Source organism: Borostomias antarcticus (genome assembly GCF_949987555.1).
Source record: "Borostomias antarcticus genome assembly, chromosome: 26".
Classification (NCBI taxonomy): domain Eukaryota; kingdom Metazoa; phylum Chordata; class Actinopteri; order Stomiiformes; family Stomiidae; genus Borostomias; species Borostomias antarcticus.
In genome coordinates, this window is record NC_140259.1 from 1140830 (window position 1) to 1161852 (window position 21023).

General features: G+C 47.2%; 1 protein-coding gene and 2 pseudogenes across 4 annotated transcripts; all 3 read right to left on the reverse strand.

Moving 5' to 3' along the window:
* Positions 1-561: 561 nt before the first annotated feature.
* LOC311326340 (N-acylneuraminate cytidylyltransferase-like) lies at positions 562-13102 on the reverse strand. 2 transcript variants are annotated; one of them, XR_014631049.1, is made up of 9 exons: positions 12694-13102; positions 11815-11957; positions 11472-11627; positions 10482-10615; positions 7949-8043; positions 7411-7582; positions 2942-3107; positions 866-2666; positions 562-805 (listed from the first exon to the last, which is right to left on the reverse strand). XR_014631049.1 is itself a non-coding variant. In XM_084459228.1 (8 exons), the coding sequence occupies exons 1-8, from the start codon at positions 12921-12923 to the stop codon at positions 2452-2454; spliced, it is 1311 nt and encodes a 436-aa protein (XP_084315354.1). In that variant the 5' UTR covers positions 12924-13102; the 3' UTR covers positions 562-2451. The 2 variants fall into 2 exon arrangements, 1 of the variants encoding a protein (XP_084315354.1); XM_084459228.1 differs by having other exon boundaries at positions 562-2666.
* On the reverse strand, positions 7085-7397 carry LOC311326130 (annotated as a pseudogene). Its single transcript has 2 exons — positions 7320-7397; positions 7085-7166 (listed from the first exon to the last, which is right to left on the reverse strand). The product of its transcript is annotated as an uncharacterized misc_RNA (transcript).
* A 5295-nt stretch (positions 13103-18397) lies between the features above and the next one.
* Positions 18398-20819, reverse strand: LOC311326207 (ATP-sensitive inward rectifier potassium channel 8-like; annotated as a pseudogene). The gene is made up of 3 exons: positions 20351-20819; positions 19118-19567; positions 18398-18899 (listed from the first exon to the last, which is right to left on the reverse strand). The product of its transcript is annotated as an ATP-sensitive inward rectifier potassium channel 8-like (transcript).
* Between the last annotated feature and the right edge of the window lie 204 nt (positions 20820-21023).

A 21023-nucleotide genomic window follows, 5' to 3' on the forward strand; every position in this document is an offset into this window, starting at 1 on the left:
TGAAGAACAACTCCCTTCACGCGCCGAGTCTTCCGATCACCTCAGAAAGGAGCAGCACAGAGCGCGCGGCCTAGAGGCTCTTTACTGAAAATAAATAGTCCTAATGTGGCGCGACAGTGGTTTTGAAAGCGCATTTAGGAAGAAATATTTAGAAAGTTTTATTTATATATAGCCTAATTTGTATTGTTGTTTTTTGTATCAAATGTTTGGTGTGGCGGCAAGGATCTTGCCGTGGCGGTGCGCCACCAGCAGACCGAAACAGGCCGAAGCAGTGAACGAGGGATCTAGCCTATATATGATATCTATGCTCTATAGGCCTAAGAATGGCAGTATTATAATCTTAGATAGATATGAACTTTAATCATCCCCGTAGAAGGAAATATGGCTTTTCTATCTTCAGATAGACATCACAGAACAAAACCAGGGCCATGGATATGAATGCTTTTAGTTCTTCATTTGGTTCATATTTGTGATTATATATTTAGTAAAGTCTTATAATGGTGTGGTTCAAGGTGGTTTATTTATCATATGCCCATAATGCAGGTACAGTACCATAGACAGACAGACAGACAGATAAGATAGATAGATAGAATATAGGTACAGGTACCATGGCATGCTTTACACACCAGGATGCAGCACAGGCAATAATCAAACAAACCAAAAATCATTAACTTAATTAACAATTACATTCACCATCCTAAAAGTACCAGTGTAGCAGAAAACATGTGTGAACTGCGTGCCTCAGAGACTCTGTCTGACCTCCAGTGTGTCTGACCTCCAGAGTCTGACCTCCAGAGAGTCTGACCTCCAGAGAGAGAGTCTGACCTCCAGAGAGAGAGTCTGACCTCCAGAGAGAGAGTCTGACCTCCAGAGAGAGAGTCTGACCTCCAGAGAGTCTGACCTCCAGAGTCTGACCTCCAGAGTCTGACCTCCAGTGTGTCTGGAACAGACAAAGCAGCTGATTAGGCTGCGATATGCAAATGTCTCTTCACAAAAGAAGGAATGCTGCCAAAGAGGCATGGGAGTAAGTTATTAATTGATTGATGTATTTGTCTCGGGTGTTATAGTATTCATTTAGAGTTAATTTGCAAAAACATATTTGCGTTTGGATTTTTGACCATTTCTCATCATACATGGATTTAATTATAGTGATTTATATTTGTATTATAAATCATAAACATTTTTCCCATCAATCACCTAAACATGCCATGGTGACGGCCCTGTCCCGGTCGGTTCCGATGGAGTGGGGAGTCCATCCCACATTTGGCTCTCCATTTATACTCCCCCTCGATTGAGAGTGCCCTCCACAGCTGCTGGTTTGGGATTGGGACAGTGTCTGACCTCCAGAGAGAGAGTGTCTGACCTCCAGAGAGAGTGTCTGACCTCCAGAGAGAGAAGAGATCCTATATGGATGTGTGAACCAAGCATGCAGTGGTGTAGTGGAAGGTATACCGAGGTATACAGAGTATACCCACTTCTTTAGTCAGAGTATACCCACTTCTTTAGTCAGAGTATACCCACTACTTTAGTCAGAGTATACCCACATCTTTAGTCAGAGTATACCCACTTCTTCAGTCAGAGTATACACACTTCTTCAGTCAGAATATACCCATTTCTTTAGCCAGAGTATGCACACTTCTTTAGCCAGAGTACCCACGTCTTTAGTCAGAGTATACCCACTTCTTTAGACAGAGTATACCCACTTCTTTAGTCAGAGTATACCCACTTCTTTAGTCAGAGTATACCCACTTCTTTAGTCAGAGTATAGCCACTTCTTCAGTCAGAGTATACTCACTTCTTTAGCCAGAGTATACACACTTCTTTAGTCAGAGTATACCCACTTCTTCAGTCAGAGTATACGCACATCTTTAATCAGAGTATACGCACATCTTTAATCAGAGTATACCCACGTCTATAGTCAGAGTATACCACTTCTTTAGTCAGAGTATACCCACTTCTTTAGTCAGAGTATACCCACTTCTTTAGTCAGAGTATACCCACTTCTTTAGTCAGAGTATACCCACTTCTTTAGTCACCACTACACCCGTGCCAGCATGCATCGATCTGGAGAAGGTAGCAGTGAATCATAACACATCAGAAAGCTTTATGAGTTTGTTTGAAATGTCGTCTTAACTAGGAACACAATGCTGTTCTGACAGTTTGGAATTCCAGTCTAAAATCAGAATACACAACATCCGACACCCAAGAATGTCTGATGTGACTGTCTAATCAGAATGTCTTCACTACAATGACAGTTTAGAACCAGGATCCTCCTGTGAAACCCCAGTTTAGAACCATGATGTCCTGAGTGAAACCCCAGTTTAGAACCATGATGTCCTGAGTGGAACCCCAGTTTAGAACCATGATGTCCTGAGTGGAACCCCAGTTTAGAACCATGATGTCCTGAGTAGAACCCCAGTTTAGAACCATGATGTCCTGAGTGGGGCGGGATCAGAAGTTGTGTCGGTTGATGCGGTCTTGTTCCGTCTGGGCCTTGGCCTTCTTCTTCAGCAGGAGGATGTGCTCCGCAAACTCCCTCAGCGCGCCCCGCCCCCCAGCGCCGTGGCACGAGTACTTGGCGGCGTTGAGCGCCCCCACGGGGGCGTCCCGGGGCACTGCGCTCAGACCCGCCAGGGTCAGACAGTCCACGTCAGGCTCATCGTTACCTGGGGAGGAGGGGGAAGGGAGACAATCATTCATCGTCCATGGCACCAACCAGCAACGAGACCTGCTGCTCAGGAAGTAGAACCAATACTCCAGCCTTAGAGAAGCTTTATTTTTAAGTGGTGCAGCCGCTTCTATATGTGACGTTTGTGCCCGTTCGTAGCATGAGATTTACACTAATCACCCAGCAGAGGGCAGTAGAGATCATAGACATCTCAGTCCTCAGAGAGTGGAGTGACTAACGAAGCCTCAGAGGGGCCTGATGAGTCTTGCTCACCCATGTAGGCCACCTGCTTCCAGTCCAGGCCCCTCTGCTCCAGCATCTTCCTGACGTCGGCCAGCATGTCGGGCCCCAGCTGGCTGACCTGGCAGCCCGTCCTCTGGGTCAGCCGCTCGGACAGGCTGATGGACACGGGCTCCTCGCTGGGCGACAGCAGCACCACCTGGGGGAGAGGAGACAGATTCTAGAGGGTTATTACTGCTCTGGAGGAGAGGAGACAGGAGGTTCTAGAGGGTTATTACTGCTCTGGAGGAGAGGAGACAGGAGGTTCTAGAGGGTTATTACTGCTCTGGAGGAGAGGAGACAGGAGGTTCTAGAGGGTTATTACTGCTCTGGAGGAGAGGAGACAGGTTCTAGAGGGTTATTACTGCTCTGGAGGAAAGGAGACAGGAGGTTCTAGAGCAGGGGTGTCAAACTCTGGCCCGCGGGCCAAATTTGGCCCGCAGTGTAATTATATTTGGCCCGCGAGGCAATACCAAATGACTACTAGAGCTGGCCCGCCAGTATTATACAGCGCATTCACCGCTAATACTACAAATCCCATAATGCTCTGCTGTTGTTTTGGCGCGTCAATCAAGACAGGACCCAGAAACGCCCTCTCTTCTGTGACAGTAGTCATAGCAATCTCATACTACAACTGTAACCGTGTTACCCCTTCTTAAAAATGGCAAAAAGAAAGGCAGAAAACATAAGCTTACCGTTATGTAACGTCTCACTGTGATAGAGACACCTGTGTTGACCTAGCCGGCCGCTGTGTTTGCTCTGTTCCTGTTCATTCAATCCTGTCTGCCTTCTTGCCGGCCTGCCTGTCTGCCTGCCTGTCTGTCTGCATGCCGGCTGTCTGTCTGTCTGCCTGTCTGCCTGTCTGTCTGCATGCCGGCTGTCTGTCTGTCTGCCTGGCTGTAGGACAGTCAGGGTTTTACAAGCTTCTCTACTGAGCAGATGGAGCACCAACACTTGTGTCTGAGGGTGTATTCACATATGTTAGTGCACACCATTGATGCGCACCAAAAGCGAAAGTGATAAGTTTATATTCAATGTTAAAGCAAAACTTGTTTGGGTCCATATTAAAATTTTCATTTGTTCAATGTTGGCCCGCGACTTTGTTCAAGTTTTAATTTTTGGCCCACTGTGTATTTGAGTTTGACACCCCTGTTCTAGAGGGTTATTACTGCTCTGAAGGAGAAGAGACAGGAGATTCTAGAGGGCTATAACGGCTCTGGGTAGACGTGTGTGTATAGTGTGTATAGTGTGTATATAGTGTTTATAGTGTGTGTATAGTGTTTATAGTGTGTATATAGTGTGTATATATTGTGTATAGAGTGTGTGTATATAGTGTATATATAGTATGTATATAGTGTGTATAGTGTGTGTATATAATGTGTGTATATAATGTGTATAGTGTGTGTAGTGTATAGTGTGTATATAGTGTGTATATAGTGTGTAGTGTGTGTATATAGTGTGTATATAGTGTGTGTATAGTGTGCATAGTGTGTATATAGTGTGTGTATATAGTGTGTGTATATAGTGTGTGTATAGTGTGTATATAGTGTGTGTAGTGTGTATATAGTGTGTGTATAGTGTGTATATAGTGTGTATATAATGTGTATATTGTGTGTATAGTGTATATAGCGTGTATATAGTGTGTATAGTGTGTATATAGTGTGTGTATATAGTTTGTATATAGTGTGTATAGTGTGTGTATACAGTGTGTATATAATGTGTGTATACAGTGTGTGTATATAGTGTGTATAGTGTGTATATAGTGTGTGTATAGTGTGTGTATAGTGTGTATATAGTGTGTGTATATAGTGTTTGTATAGTGTGTATATAGTGTGTATAATATGTGTATATATAGTGTGTATATAGTGTGTGTATAGTGTGTATATAGTGTGTGTATATAGTATGTATATAGTGTGTGTATAGTGTATATAGTGTGTATATAGTGTGTGTATATAGTGTGTGTATAGTGTTTGTATAGTGTGTGTATAGTGTGTGTATATAGTGTGTGTATATAGTGTGTGTATAGTGTGTGTGTATAGTGTGTGTATATAGTGTGTGTGTATAGTGTGTATATAGTGTGTATTTAGTGTGTGTATATAGTGTGTATATATAGTGTGTATATAGTGTGTGTATATAGTGTGTGTATAGTGTGTGTATAGTGTGTGTATAGTGTGTATAGTGTGTGTGTATAGTGTGTATATAGTGTGTGTATATAGTGTGTGTATAGTGTGTGTATAGTGTATATAGTGTGTGTATATAGTGTGTGTATATAGTGCGTGTATAGTGTGTGTATATAGCGTGTGTATAGTGTGTATATAGTGTGTATATAGTGTGTGTATATAGTGTGTATATAGTGCGTGTATAGTGTGTGTAGTGTGTGTATAGTGTGTATATAGTGTGTGTATAGTGTGTGTATAGTGTGTATATAGTGTGTATATAGTGTGTGTATAGTGTGTGTATAGTGTGTATATAGTGTGTATATAGTGTGTGTATATAGTGTGTATATAGTGTGTGTATAGTGTGTGTATATAGTGTGTATATAGTGTGTGTATATAGTGTGTGTATATAGTGTGTGTATAGTGTGTGTATAGTGTGTATATAGTGTGTGTATATAGTGTGTATATAGTGTGTATATAGTGTGTGTATAGTGTGTGTATAGTGTGTGTATAGTGTGTGTGTATATAGTGTGTATATAGTGTGTATATAGTGTGTGTATAGTGTGTGTATAGTGTGTGTATATAGTGTGTATATAGTGTGTGTATAGTGTGTGTATAGTGTGTATATAGTGTGTGTATAGTGTGTATATAGTGTGTATATAGTGTGTGTATAGTGTGTATATAGTGTGTATATAGTGTGTGTATAGTGTGTGTGTATATAGTGTGTATATAGTGTGTATATAGTGTGTGTATAGTGTTAGTATAGTGTGTGTATAGTGTGTATATAGTGTGTGTATAGTGTGTATATAGTGTGTATATAGTGTGTGTATAGTGTGTATATAGTGTGTATATATTGTGTATAGAGTGTGTGTATATAGTGTATATATAGTATGTATATAGTGTGTATAGTGTGTGTATATAATGTGTGTATATAATGTGTATAGTGTGTGTAGTGTATAGTGTGTATATAGTGTGTAGTGTGTGTATATAGTGTGTATATAGTGTGTGTATAGTGTGCATAGTGTGTATATAGTGTGTGTATATAGTGTGTGTATATAGTGTGTGTATAGTGTGTATATAGTGTGTGTAGTGTGTATATAGTGTGTGTATAGTGTGTATATAGTGTGTATATAATGTGTATATTGTGTGTATAGTGTATATAGCGTGTATATAGTGTGTATAGTGTGTATATAGTGTGTGTATATAGTTTGTATATAGTGTGTATAGTGTGTGTATACAGTGTGTATATAATGTGTGTATACAGTGTGTGTATATAGTGTGTATAGTGTGTATATAGTGTGTGTATAGTGTGTGTATAGTGTGTATATAGTGTGTGTATATAGTGTTTGTATAGTGTGTATATAGTGTGTATAATATGTGTATATATAGTGTGTATATAGTGTATATAGTGTGTGTATATAGTATGTATATAGTGTGTGTATAGTGTATATAGTGTGTATATAGTGTGTGTATATAGTGTGTGTATAGTGTGTGTATAGTGTGTGTATAGTGTGTGTATATAGTGTGTGTATATAGTGTGTGTATAGTGTGTGTGTATAGTGTGTGTATATAGTGTGTGTGTATAGTGTGTATATAGTGTGTATTTAGTGTGTGTATATAGTGTGTATATAGTGTGTGTATATAGTGTGTGTATAGTGTGTGTATAGTGTGTATAGTGTGTGTGTATAGTGTGTATATAGTGTGTGTATATAGTGTGTGTATATAGTGTGTGTATAGTGTATATAGTGTGTGTATATAGTGTGTGTATATAGTGCGTGTATAGTGTGTGTATATAGCGTGTGTATAGTGTGTATATAGTGTGTATATAGTGTGTGTATATAGTGCGTGTATAGTGTGTGTAGTGTGTGTATAGTGTGTATATAGTGTGTGTATAGTGTGTGTATAGTGTGTATATAGTGTGTATATAGTGTGTGTATAGTGTGTGTATAGTGTGTATATAGTGTGTATATAGTGTGTGTATATAGTGTGTGTATAGTGTGTGTATAGTGTGTGTATATAGTGTGTGTATAGTGTGTGTATATAGTGTGTGTATATAGTGTGTGTATAGTGTGTGTATAGTGTGTGTATATAGTGTGTATATAGTGTGTGTATAGTGTGTATAGTGTGTGTATAGTGTGTGTATTGTGTATATAGTGTGTGTATAGTGTGTATAGTGTGTATATAGTGTGTGTATATAGTGTGTATATTGTGTATATAGTGTGTGTATAGTGTGTATAGTGTGTATATAGTGTGTGTATAGTGTGTATAGTGTGTATATAGTGTGTGTATATAGTGTGTGTACCGTACCTCCACCCCCTCCTGCTGCAGCATGCGTATCCCTCGGGTGTCTCGGCTGTGGAGGGAGAGCATCTCCTCCCCGGACACAGAGAGCAGCAAGCGTCCGTCCGTCAGGCAGCCCTGGACCACACACAGCAGCAGACGCACCACCTCCGGCTGGGCCACTCCAAAGTACCCGAACCTGGGGACACACAGGCAGGCAGGCACGCACACACACAAACACACACACACACAGACACACACATACAGACACACACTCACACACACACACACACACACACTCACACAGAAACACACACACACACACACACAGAAACACACACACACTCACACAGAAACACACACACACACACACACACACACACACAGAGACACACATACAGACACACGCAGACACACAAACACACACATACACACACATACAGAGAGACACACACACACACAGCTGTGAGACAATGATGATGATGATGATGGTGGTGGTGATCTGTTGAGTGGGACTGTTGTGATTGCGAGTCAATGACGTCACATCCTGTTTGGTTGGTCTCACCGGAGCACCCTCTGCTCCGCCACCGGCCAGTCGATGTCCACGTCGATGTCCACGCTGAACTCTGGCAGCATCTCGTAATACGCCGTCTTACCCCCCTGGACCAGACGAGGACATAACTCAACACAACAAGACACCCAGAGAACCCCCCACCACTCCCAAGACACACAGAGAACCCCCCCCCCCCCCCCCCACTCCCAAGACACACAGAGAACACCCCCCCCCCCCACTCCCAAGACACACAGAGAACACCCCCCCCCCCCACTCCCAAGACACACAGAGAACACCCCCCCCCCCCACTCCCAAGACACACAGAGAACACCCCCCCCCCCACCACTCCCAAGACACACAAAGAACCCCCAACTGATATTCAACTTGAAAATAAATATTTAAATATTTTCAGAAAATTGAATATATTCGATTATTGGTATTTTATACAACGGGTAGTTCCAACCTCGCAATCTGATTGGTTAAGAGCCGTTGTATATTTATGATATACCACAGGCAAAGCCTCTTTACCCTTTAATGTGAAATACTACCATTACCATTATTACTGCCTGTGAAAACGTTAGTTCCATTGCGTAACGGTCTGTTAGTTACATTACCGTTTCTCCTTAAGAAAAATGGAAACATTCATTGTCAATTTTGAGTTGTTCTATCCGTCCTGTAGCCCACCACTCTGGTTTATCATCACCACTTTTCACCACAACTCACAGTTGCACAGCAAAGGGCTACACTTCGTTCATGGCAAGCTAGGTTGGTCAGGAGTATTAGTTTTGCTAGGGCTCATTTTTCATCGTTTGGAAACTCCATAGCAACGTGATAGTTATAGGAACTACCTTTCTTGGCGGAGTTCACTAAAATCAATCAAACGCTGAAATTGTAGGTATATTGTAGGTATATTGTAGGTATATTGTAGGTATATTGTAGGTATCCCATGAATGCGACCCAACGTAATATTTGAGTCTGGAGAGAGACTAGTTGTTTGCTGACCTACCTGGTTAAAGGAGAATGCCTCTCTCATAGCAAGTTTAGCTCAAATGTCGCTTTGTCCTCAATGAAACCGATCCGTACACACCAACATTTAACTGATCCGTGCAGTAGTAAGCTAGCTCCTTTTTCCTCTGTGCGCGCACCCCCTTTATAATGGAGGTATATGGACCTCTGCTAAAAACTATGATAAATATGCATTTTCAAGGCAGGAAGCCCAGGGTGTGATCTTACCGGTGTCATTATTTTGTCATGTGAAATATATCGCATTCTCAAACCGAATATTGAAACAAAAGCTCCATTTGAGCCATAACTATTTTGCCAAACGCACTACACCAGGGGTCTGCAACCTGTGGCTCTGGAGCCGCATGCGTCTCTTTAGCCGCTCTACAGTGGCTCCCTGCAAGGAGCAGACCTCTACAGGGGCTCCCTGCAAGGACCAGACCTCTACAGGGGCTCCCTGCAAGGACCAGACCTCTACAGGGGCTCCCTGCAAGGACCAGACCTCTACAGGGGCTCCCTGCAAGGAGCAGACAAAATGAGTGAGGTTGCAACATTGTTGCAGTTTTTCTTGGTCTGGTTCAAGTTCACACGGTCATTTGTGTAATCGAACCAACACATGTAAACAAATGTCATGCGTTCATACAGGTTGCTCATCTATTAGCTAGAAATATTATGAGGGAAAATCAGGGCCCGTATTCTGCGTCGGTACCAACTCCTACGACTCCTACGACTCCTACGACTCCTACGACTCCTTTGCATTGAAAAAAGCAGCATGCCTTCATTGTTTACACGCGTCCAGATTCGGTCATGCTCATATTGGGCCGCCGTTGTTATTTGGCCAGAGCACCAAATAATCACAAGTAGCGTCAGTATGACAAATGCAATGTGCTGTTAAGGCTCCATTGTAACAGTGATTGCTCTAATTACATGCGGTTATTGATAGATTTTCCCTCATCATTTTTCTAGCCAATAGATGAGCAACCTGTACGACCACATGACATTTGTTTACATGTGTTGGTTCATTACACAAATGACGGCGTGAACGTGAACCAGACCAAAAAAAACGGCAACAATGTTGCAACCTCACTCATTTGGTCTGGTCCTTGGTTCGGACTTTCTGGTGTGATCGCAACCTAAACTTCCGCCGCACGTTGTAGAGAGCGCGCACGTGCGCGGTAAAGATAGACAATTGTTTACATCCTCCTAGCCATGCCTAACACGTCAACACATGGGGATGGCGATTCATTTCACAAGACAACATTCTACTGAGACCGGTAAGGGGCTTCCTGGCGCTTCCTGCCTTGAAAATGCATGTTTATCATAGTTTTTAGCAGAGGTCCATAGACCTCCATTATAAAGGGGATGCACGCACAGAGGAAAAAGGAGCTAGCTTACTACTGCATGGATGGGTTAAATGTTGGTGTGTACCGATCGGTGTCATTGAGGACAAAGCGACATTTGAGCTAAACTTGCTATGAGAGAGGCGTTCCCCTTTAAATGAGCGTTTGATAAACTAGGTGTGAATTCTCGTGGCACCAGCTACCTGCAGCACGCCCTGCTGGATCAGCTCCCTGGTGGCGAAGTAGAAGGACCCGTTCTCACACAGCTCCCCGTCCCAGTCCTGGCGCCGAGGTCTGCAGGACGGGTCCAGGTTCAGGGGGCTGGTGGCCACGCCCGCTGGGGGGGAGGACGGGAGAGGAGGGCATTGGTGCTTTGAGAATTAGTGACAGGAAAAATCAGAGAGGGAGAGAGAGACCCAGTATCAGATGAGGGTCTGGGTTTAGAGTAGTATCAGATGAGGGTCTGGGTTTAGAGTAGTATCAGGTGAGGGTCTGGGTTTAGAGTAGTATCAGATGAGGGTCTGGGTTTAGAGTAGTATCAGATGAGGGTCTGGGTTTAGAGTAGTATCAGATGAGGGTCTGGGTTTAGAGTAGTATCAGATGAGGGTCTGGGTTTAGAGTAGTATCAGATGAGGGTCTGGGTTTAGAGTAGACTGGCTCAACTAAGGTTTTTGAGAAAAGCCTCTCATTGGCGCTGCACAATTCCAGCACTGCCAATCAGATTTAATCCTGTGATACTAAACAAATACAATGTTTTTCTTCCACCTATCTCAGAATGATTACCGGGTGCAGCCAGACCCTTCTCCAGCGCTGGCACAACGCCGAAGAAGTGCGGAGAAAGGTCTGACTATGAGAGACTAGATCTAGAGAGACGCATCTGGGTTTCTGAGGGAGATTCACCTCATCTCACCCCTCAAGGTGAAAGGTCACATGTCACAGGTCAGTAGAGGTACGGCGGACCATGAGCGCCTCAGACCCGTCTCAGTGTGTGTGGGAGGACGCAGGGTTCAGAGGGCGAGTGGGGACCGTATAGAGGGGGAGGAGTCAGATGGCCTACGTCACACATGTAGCTGGTGACGGCAGCGCGGGGCAGCCAATCAGGTGGGGTTCTAGCCCCGGCCCCACGTCCGCCGTCAGAGCGGCGCTGTCAACACGCCTCGCTGTCGTTCTGAGGTCGTTCTAAGGTGCCACACCTCCTTTCTTGACCTCCTGCCAGCGGAACTGGTGTCGCCGCACCACGGAGAACACAGACTGGTAGTCCTGCAGGGTGATCATCTCCAGCGCCCCCCGCAGGTGGTAGGGGTGCAGGCAGGGGGAGGTGGCCTGGATGTTACAGATCACGTCCACCTCTAGACAAGAGAACACACACACACACACACAGTTCTTCAGCATACAGTTACATGTATGTTAGTTAATCCTGTATAACAGGTGTCAATATGCAGATAGATAGGCATATCACACACACCAATACATACTACTACTACTACTGCTACCATAACTTCAGTTTAAACACACACACAATACTGTATGTCCTACCAGGGTTGAGCCTGACGAACTCCTGGATGGTGTCCAAGGAGCTGGACGAGTCTTTGGAGACCTCGGGGCTCCTCCTGTGCACCTGGGCACCCCACACCTTCGCAACCTTCTCTATCTCATCATGGTCAGTCGACACCCACACACTGGAGGGAGGGGGGGCAGACAGTTAGAACTACAGCCAGAGTTTACTCTTGATGACTGGGCTGTACAGTCACTTCACTTACTACAGATAAATGTAGCTTTGGATTAAAATGTCTGCTAAATTACCAGTCCACTGTCCAATGATTGATTGAATGAATTTATAGGACAATTTATCACATTTCCAGACAGTGCTTTGTGCCGTGCATGTGTAACGGTCATACTCTCGTCTGCGTTGTACATAAACAGTTCGACCCATGTTAAGGGCTTGGCCAGGGCGGGATTCGAACCCATGTTCAACAAGCTCTCCCGCTTGTGAGGCGGACAAGATGACGATCGCGCCAATAGGGACGTCCCTCTAGGAGGGACTGTCAGCGCTCCTTTGAGGAGTGAGCTTCACCAGCTACTCCATGTTTCACTCGGTTACACATATGTTGAAATACTGTACATAGAAGACAGAATCCATAAATGGAAGAGAGCCCGGTTTCCATTCACCATCAGATTCAGGTCCTGTCTGGAGCCCACCAACTTCGCCCAGACTGGATCTCAAATGTAAAGCTCACGACCCAGACTACACGCCGCGTCCAAACAACACTGCATTGACCAATCAGACCACTAACATGAGTTGCCTTGCTTTGTAGCGGATCCATCCATGCTCAGAGCAGTAGCAGTACATGCTGCAGGGCATACACATTCACACATCCTCTGCTATTCTACTCATGCATGTAAACTAATGTCAACCTGTCAAACATGTGGGAGTCCACTGCTGCCCGCAGGACCCAGCCCACCAGCGGGACCCCGGCCAGCATCTTCATGTTCTTCAGGGGGATCCCTTTGCTTCCGCCTCTTGCGAGGACCAGAGCCGCGACGTGTCTCTTTGTACCGTGGCCATCCTTGGCTTGCTTCGGCGCGGTCGTACCCTGCTCTCGCAAGTCGGCGAGGCCCGTTAACGTGCGTTTCCTGGCGGCCATAGCCGATCCCAACCCGGGCTGTGGACGGAGAGACGTGAGCAGATCCCTACCCGGGCTGTGGAGAGAGAGACGTGAGCAGATCCCAACCCGGGCTGTGGAGAGAGACGTGAGCAGATCCCAACCCGGGCTGTGGAGAGAGAGACGTGATCAGATCCCAACCCGGGCTGTGGAGAGAGAGACGTGAGCAGATCCCAACCCGGGCTGTGGAGGGAGAGACGTGAGCAGATCCCAACCCGGGCTGTGGAGAGAGAGACGTGAGCAGATCCCAACCCGGGCTGTGGAGAGAGAGACGTGAGCAGATCCCAACCCGGGCTGTGGAGAGAGAGACGTGAGCAGATCCCAACCCGGGCTGTGGAGAGAGACGTGAGCAGATCCCAACCCGGGCTGTGGAGAGAGAGACGTGAGCAGATCCCAACCCGGGCTGTGGAGAGAGAGACGTGAGCAGATCCCAACCCGGGCTGTGGAGAGAGAGACGTGAGCAGATCCCAACCCGGGCTGTGGAGAGAGAGACGTGAGCAGATCCCAACCCGGGCTGTGGAGAGAGAGACGTGAGCAGATCCCAACCCGGGCTGTGGAGAGAGAGACGTGAGCAGATCCCAACCCGGGCTGTGGAGGGAGAGACGTGAGCAGATCCCAACCCGGGCTGTGGAGGGAGAGACGTGATCAGATCCCAACCCGGGCTGTGGAGAGAGAGACGTGAGCAGATCCCAACCCGGGCTGTGGAGGGAGAGACGTGAGCAGATCCCAACCCGGGCTGTGGAGGGAGAGACGTGATCAGATCCCAACCCGGGCTGTGGAGAGAGAGACGTGAGCAGATCCCAACCCGGGCTGTGGAGGGAGAGACGTGATCAGATCCCAACCCGGGCTGTGGAGAGAGAGACGTGAGCAGATCCCAACCCGGGCTGTGGAGGGAGAGACGTGAGCAGATCCCAACCCGGGCTGTGGAGGGAGAGACGTGATCAGATCCCAACCCGGGCTGTGGAGAGAGAGACGTGAGCAGATCCCAACCCGGGCTGTGGAGGGAGAGACGTGATCAGATCCCAACCCGGGCTGTGGAGAGAGAGACGTGGCGCCTGCGGCACCAATAAGACTGAACACATTCACGTTAGTTAGATAGGAAGCACATCGACATGCATTCCCCACTTACCAGCTCAACGGAGCTAGCAGGGTGTACAAATGGACTCGCAACGAGTAAGTTATTTGCTCGAAGATACGGTCTCAGTTTTATCAAACGTTTACTAATGTTGTCAGCTAACGAGCGAACATTGAGCTAAATCAGGAAGAAGACTGGCCATGAAACGTTAACTACCGTAAAGGCTAACAACAAGGCTCAAAAACAAATAAATATAAAAGTTTGGTGTAAACAAAAAGTGAGGATGTGTTTCTCTGCGATTTTTAACCGTGCGTGAATTGACAAATTATAGCTTGTACTGAAAATAGATGAAAAACAACCACAAACGAACTCAATCAAATTGCAGAGCTGGCGCGGCACCGGTGATTACGGTAAAGATGGCAGCTCGAACGGTCCAGCCAGCATAGCGGAACTGCGTGTATCAAGTTTGTCCAAGTGATGTTGCTGTACATGATGACGGAGCAGGCGCGCATGCGCAGATGCTGTTGGAACCGATCGGGTACTGACCATCCATGGTACTGACGGGCACATCCATGGTACTGACGGGCACAGCGCTGTGGAAAGCGGATACAGTCGCCTCACACTGCGGGACATCTTTAGGAGTCCTGATCATAACTACATTGGTAAAGGTCACTCTCATCATATCTAATGATGACAATGAATGGTTAATATGTTCAGTAGCTAGCTAATGCATGTATAATTCCACGGACACATACTGATCATAATAACCATTCATTGTCATCATTAGATCATTCTTTATAGGCTAGCCTTCCATGTCTACTTACACCTGCGACCACATATCAATATTAATGTGCCGTCAATCTCATTGACGAGGCAATTGATCAGTTCAAGCGTTACTATGCTTTGCGTAGCAACCACTCGCAGCAACCTCGCCTTTTTATTAAGTACACCCGTGTTTACTGTAGATATTACAAAAACTCACACTTCCACACCCCTACCAGCAAAAATGAGTGCTCTGGAGAACTGTTTTAATAACTGCACCATAGCTGGAAATGTTCAAACAAACGTGAACCACCCGAATTATGGCTTATGTGAACAAGGCCAACCCAAATAGGCGAGATAGCCTATGTTGCCTGGCATCCATTTAATTCAGAACTATAGCCTATCTATCGCGTAAGATGATGTAAATGAAATGAATGATCGGTAAATAAATGGTTGAATATTACTACTGAGTGTGTGTTTTTTTTGAATATATATTATATGTAGTAGGCCTAACCGTGTCTATCGCGTCGTGCCTAACAGCGCCCCCTAGCTGTTATAAACCACTATAACACACGGCCTCGTGGTCAACTGCTTCAATAAAGCCCTCAAATGACGTCAACTATCATCTCATTAAACAGTAGATCAGTCTCCTTAGAAACCGTCAAAAATTGCCAACGCCGACTATATTTCAAGTCGCCACGGCGGGGTATTGGGTAAAGTTTTCAACTAGCAATAATCGCGCCTCGGATAAACCTCATCGGCTACGATACTGCCACTGCGCAAAGCTGACCTGGGTTCAGAGAGACAGAGTATAAGAGCGAGGGACAAGGACATCACCGGGACGGTTTAAAATACTCAACCACTCAATCTGGGTCCTGAGTCGTGCTGTGTATATGTCACAATGTGCTTACAATGTTTGCGCATTGATTTGATCAGCAATGATGTGTTCATGTTACCTTTGTAAAATAGTTCGATACATTGCAATGCATGCCGGGACGCGAAACACACCACTCCCATGTAGCCTAAACGCACTGATCTACATGTAGCAGGACCGCCTGAACCTACCAGCGCCCCGCTAGGGCTCAGACACGCACTCCGGGGAGACCAGCCCCGCTAGGGCTCAGACACGCACTCCGGGGAGACCAGCCCCGCTAGGGCTCAGACACGCACTCCGGGGAGATCAGCTCCGACACAATACCCTCTTCAAACCCTTCAAATGGACACAGCAACTATTCTATTAATACATCCATGACACAGCAGCGGGATACAAAGTCTTGAAGCAGATTGAAGACTCGTAAATGCAAGTGGGAGAGGATATCATCATGAATAACGTAGAATAAAACCCAAACAATCCAGATTATAATCTGCACTCTCTGACTGTGCAAGCCTTTACTGCGGGAGTAGGCTAGATCCTAATACATCCATGGCTGGATCGGATGTTGTCTTTTCACCTCCAGCGACTTTGTTCACTATTCACGAATATTTTCCTGCCGCAAAATGTGACTGCTGCCACGAACATGATAATACATTGAGATCGTTACAACAACTACCACGATTTTTTAAAACCTAAATGGCCAACGTATGAACGCAATGAATGGAGATTTGGATGCCTTGTTAATTTGTCCACCACCAGATGGCGGCATTGGCCTGAGATAGGCCTGTCTGATGGGAGGCCTGAGAGAGGCCTGTCTGATGTGAGGCCTGAGAGAGGCCTGTCTGATGTGAGGCCTGAGAGAGGCCTGTCTGATGTGAGGCCTGAGATAGGCCTGTCTGATGTGAGGCCTGAGATAGGCCTGTCTGATGGGAGGCCTGAGAGAGGCCTGTCTGATGTGAGGCCTGAGAGAGGCCTGTCTGATGTGAGGCCTGAGATAGGCCTGTCTGATGTGAGGCCTGAGATAGGCCTGTCTGATGTGAAGCCTGGGATAGGCCTGTCTGATATGAGGCCTGAGATAGGCCTGTCTGGTGTGAGGCCTGAGATAGACCTGTCTGATGTGAGGCCTGAGATAGGCCTGTCTGATGTGAGGCCTGGGATAGGCCTGTCTGATGTGAGGCCTGAGATAGGCCTGTCTGATGCGAGGCCTGGACAACTCTGGACTGAGTCTGTGAACTATAACCACCAAAGAGGTCAAGATAGCAAGTAGCCTAGAATATAGAGAGAAAATGCCAGAGGTGGGGCCAAGTCATCGTTTTGCAAGTCACAAGTAAGTCTCAAGTCTTTGCACTGAAGTCCCAAGTCAAGTCCCAAAGTCAAGAACGACAAGTCCCAAGTTCTAGAGTTTGAGTTTGGAGTCCTGAACGAGCCATAATGTGCTCAGTAACGTAATTCATGGTTCTCAGCTGCAACTTGATTGAATGCTGTCAGACTGGTACTGGCTGGGATCCATTAGCATTGACATTAGTTGATTCAGGAAATTAATTGATTCCTGATACACCTTTTAAATAACATACTTTTAAATATTTGGGTTTGGCAGAAAGTTTCAAGTGTTTTCAAGTCAAAAGGTTCTCAGTTCAAAAGTTCAATTGAAGTGACGAGTCATTGGTGTTGAAGTCCAAGTGGAGTTGCAAGTCTTTTTTGATTTTGTCAAGTTGAGACTCAAGTCATCAAATTTGTGACTGGAGTTCAAGTCATGTATATATAACCTTTATTTAACCAGGAAGTCATGTTGAGGTATGGACCTCTTTCACAAACGAAACCTGGCCAAGACAGCGGCGGATAGCAGCATAAAAACAAGGTTACACACACGACATACATTAAACATTGAACACACTACAGTTTGACAAAACAGGCACAAAACAAAGAACTGACTGACTGAGTCCACACCACTGGGAAATAGTGCCGCAGTCAGACACAAAACTACCAACTTTATTTTCTATACGTTTAATGTGTTCACTGTAGAAGACCGTTTAAGAAAATAATACAGTTTAATACAATAATACAGGTAAGTTAGTGTAGTTTAGTGCTATATAGCAAAAACATTCTTAAAAAGATTTATAAAGAGGTGCAAAGCTATCAATTCAGACAAGTAGTAGAAACACTATTACACAGAGATACTATGTGAACACTTGAAGCTACGTATGGCTACAGTATGTACCGTATGTTGTCTCCGTGGCAATAATACAATATATTCTTTAGTCACATTTAACAAAAAAACAATCACAAATCCTCATGTTTTGATGATGTGTCGAGAATTCAGCAGCTGAAAGTGAGACAAAAGGAATGTGAGGTGAACAGAGAAGAGCAGACAGTTGTGGACACACATGGATAACTATGAACACAGTGAATATCTATCTGCTTCAGAGTGACCAAGCCAGTGAGGAACTCAGGCTACAGCTCAGGATACTCAACCTCAATCTCGTCATCAACGGAAGGACGCGTGTCACAGGAAGTATGCATGTCATTTAAATTACATCCACCAACAAAGGCATAATAGAGCTATGTTTCATGCGTGGCGGTGACGTGTGATTGGCTGAAACTGTGACGTGTGATCGGCTGAAACAGTGCAGAGAACAGGGCCAGGGTCAGCTCCAGCTGAGCCACTGTTGCATGATGGGAAGTCCCGAGCAGCGCCCCCACCAGGACTACGATGACAGCCAGCGGGAGGAGGAGGCAGGCTTCGTGTCATGTGACCGGCACGCTCTGCGGTCCACCGATGCCGCCGCCCTCGTGAGGAAAGGGTAGGAACTGCACCTTGGGCACGGCGAGGGTGGAGTTATTCCTCCTCATGGCGCCCCCGCTGGCCGCCGCCCCCCCTGCCCCGGCGCTCTTCCTCATGGAGTTGTTGCGTCTCATGGAGTTGCGCTTGCGGAGCGAGTTCTGGTGCGACAGCTCGCTCTTCTGCAGTGTCTGGATCAGGATGGACGGCTTCTCGTCCAGCTCGCGGGCGCTGCAGCGGGGCGTGGCCACCTTCACCGTGTTGCCGAACTTGGAGTAGTCCACCGAGTACACGCCCTCCTCCTCCGCCACGATGGGCACGAAGCGGTGGCCCCACTGGATCTCCTCGGACACATAGGAGGTGCGCGCCTGCGTGGTGATGCCCGTGGTCTCCACCACGCCCTCCAGGATCACGATGACCTCCAGGTCGCTGCACTGCAGCTCCATGGCCGACAGGTCGTAGAGTGGACTGGGGGGGGGGGCAGATCAAACACAATGTCACTTTAACGGAAGCACATTTTTTAAAACGCCATCATGTTTCCACACAATTTTGCTCCTAACCTCCTGTCTCATAACCTCCTGTCTCATAACCTCCTGATCTGTAAGGGAACATAGAGGACAGACAGGTGAGAGAACCTTCTCTGTCTCTCTGTGTCTGCATGTCCGTCCGCCGGCGTCTGACCTCACCTGTTCTTGTCGATCACGTGGCAGATGATGAGCGGCGCCAGCAGGAAGACGCTGTTGCTGGCCAGGTCGCTCTCCGTCTGCACGTCGATCTGGTGGATGGGGATGACCTCGCCCTCGGGCGTGGTGGTCTTCCTCACCACCTGCAGGCGGACCGCCGCCCCGATGATCATGCTCTTGCGCAGGTCGCCGATGCGGATCATGAAGCAGAGGCGGTTGTTGCGCACGGCGATGACGGCCTGCCGGCTGAAGATGAGCGTCTCGGCGCGGTGGTGCGACTGGGCGGTCTTCATGAAGATGCAGCCCAGCATGATGGCGTTGATGATGAGGCTGGCGATGTTCTGCACGATCAGCACGGCGATGGCGGTCGGACACTGCTCCGTGATCATGCGCCCGCCGAAGCCGATGGTCACCTGCACCTCAATGGAGAAGAGGAAGGCGGAGGTGAAGGACCTGGGGGGGACAGAGAGGGGGGGGGGGGGGGAGAGGAGGGGGGAGGGGAGTGAGGGAGGTGGAGGAGAGGAGGGGGGAGGGGAGGGAGGTGGAGGAGAGGAGGGGGGAGGGAAGTGAGGGAGGTGGAGGAGAGGAGGGGGAAGGGGAGTGAGGGAGGTGGAGGAGAGGAGGGGGCAGGGGAGTGAGGGAGGTGGAGGAGAGGAGGGGGGAGGGGAGTGAGGGAGGTGGAGGAGAGGAGGGGGGAGGGGAGTGAGGGAGGTGGAGGAGAGGAGGGGGGAGGGGAGGGAGGTGGAGGAGAGGAGGGGGGAGGGGAGTGAGGGAGGTGGAGGAGAGGAGGGGGGAGGGGAGTGAGGGAGGAGGAGGGGGGAAGAATGGAGAAAGAGAGAGGAAGATTCAGAGAGAGAGAGAGAGAGTGGGGGGGGGGGGGGACATGTCAGAGGAGCAGTCTGTCTACAGAGATCATAACCAGGGTCCTCTCTAACCCTGACCCTGGATCAGCTCCTATCTCAGCCTCTGAGCTATGGGGGCAGGATAATCTGACTTCACGTCTCAACATGAATTAAAGCGCTCTAATCACAGACAAACATATTGGACAACAAGATCCCAGGCTAAGTACTAGGCTAAAAATGTTTGTGTGCGCGTTCATGAAAGGAATATATAATTTCACTCTGCAATAGAGCAGTTCCAACAGTCAGCAACGTAAACCTTACATCTTTATTGTTTATAAAGTATTGACTACTACTGAGCACGTTTATAAACTATTGATCACTACTGATCACTCACTTCACGCTCGTGACGCACTGCTCCACGCCGTGGGCCGCGCGGTTGGGGTCCAGGTCGCCGCGAGCCACCAGACCATGGCGAAGAGCAGCCAGCTGCACAGGAAGGTCATGGTGAAGAGCAGCCAGCTGCACAGGAAGGTCATGGCGAAGAGCAGCCAGCTGCACAGGAAGGTCATGGTGAAGAGCAGCCAGCTGCACAGGAAGGTCATGGTGAAGAGCAGCCAGCTGCACAGGAAGGTCATGGTGAAGATGACCAGCGTGAAGCGCCACTTCAGGTCACCAGCGTGGTGAACACGTCCTGCAGGAAGCGGCCCTGCTCGCGGATGTTCTTGCAGGTTGCAGGAGCCGCTCTTGGCGATGAAGCGCGCTTTGTTCACGCGGTCTCTGAAGACGGGCTTTCTGGGGACCCGCGAGGCCAGGGGCCCCGGCAGGGCGAACTCCTCCGGGATGATGCTCTTCCTCGCCAACATGGTCTCACAGCAGCGTGTCACCGCATTTAGATAAAGTGTGACGGATAGTTGTTGGAGTTGTCCAAAGTTTCGGCTAATTCTGTCACCTGCGGGAGAACATGCTTCGGAGAAGGTGCCAAAACAATATTTTCAACCGGAAAACTATTGTAATGTATTTGTGGGAACCCCAGCGGTGTCTTCGGTCCTCTCTCTGGGAGGATTGCG

Coding starts and splice junctions, on each gene's coding strand:
- LOC311326340 (XM_084459228.1), bottom strand. CDS start 12,923: ATGGCCGCCAGGAAACGCACGTTAACGGGCCTCGCCGACTTGCGAGAG. Junction 7,583..7,948: donor GCGGAGCAGAGGGTGCTCCG/GTGAGACCAACC, acceptor GTGTGTCCCCAG/GTTCGGGTACTTTGGAGTGG. Junction 3,108..7,410: donor TGCAGCAGGAGGGGGTGGAG/GTACGGTACACA, acceptor CCTCTCCCCCAG/GTGGTGCTGCTGTCGCCCAG.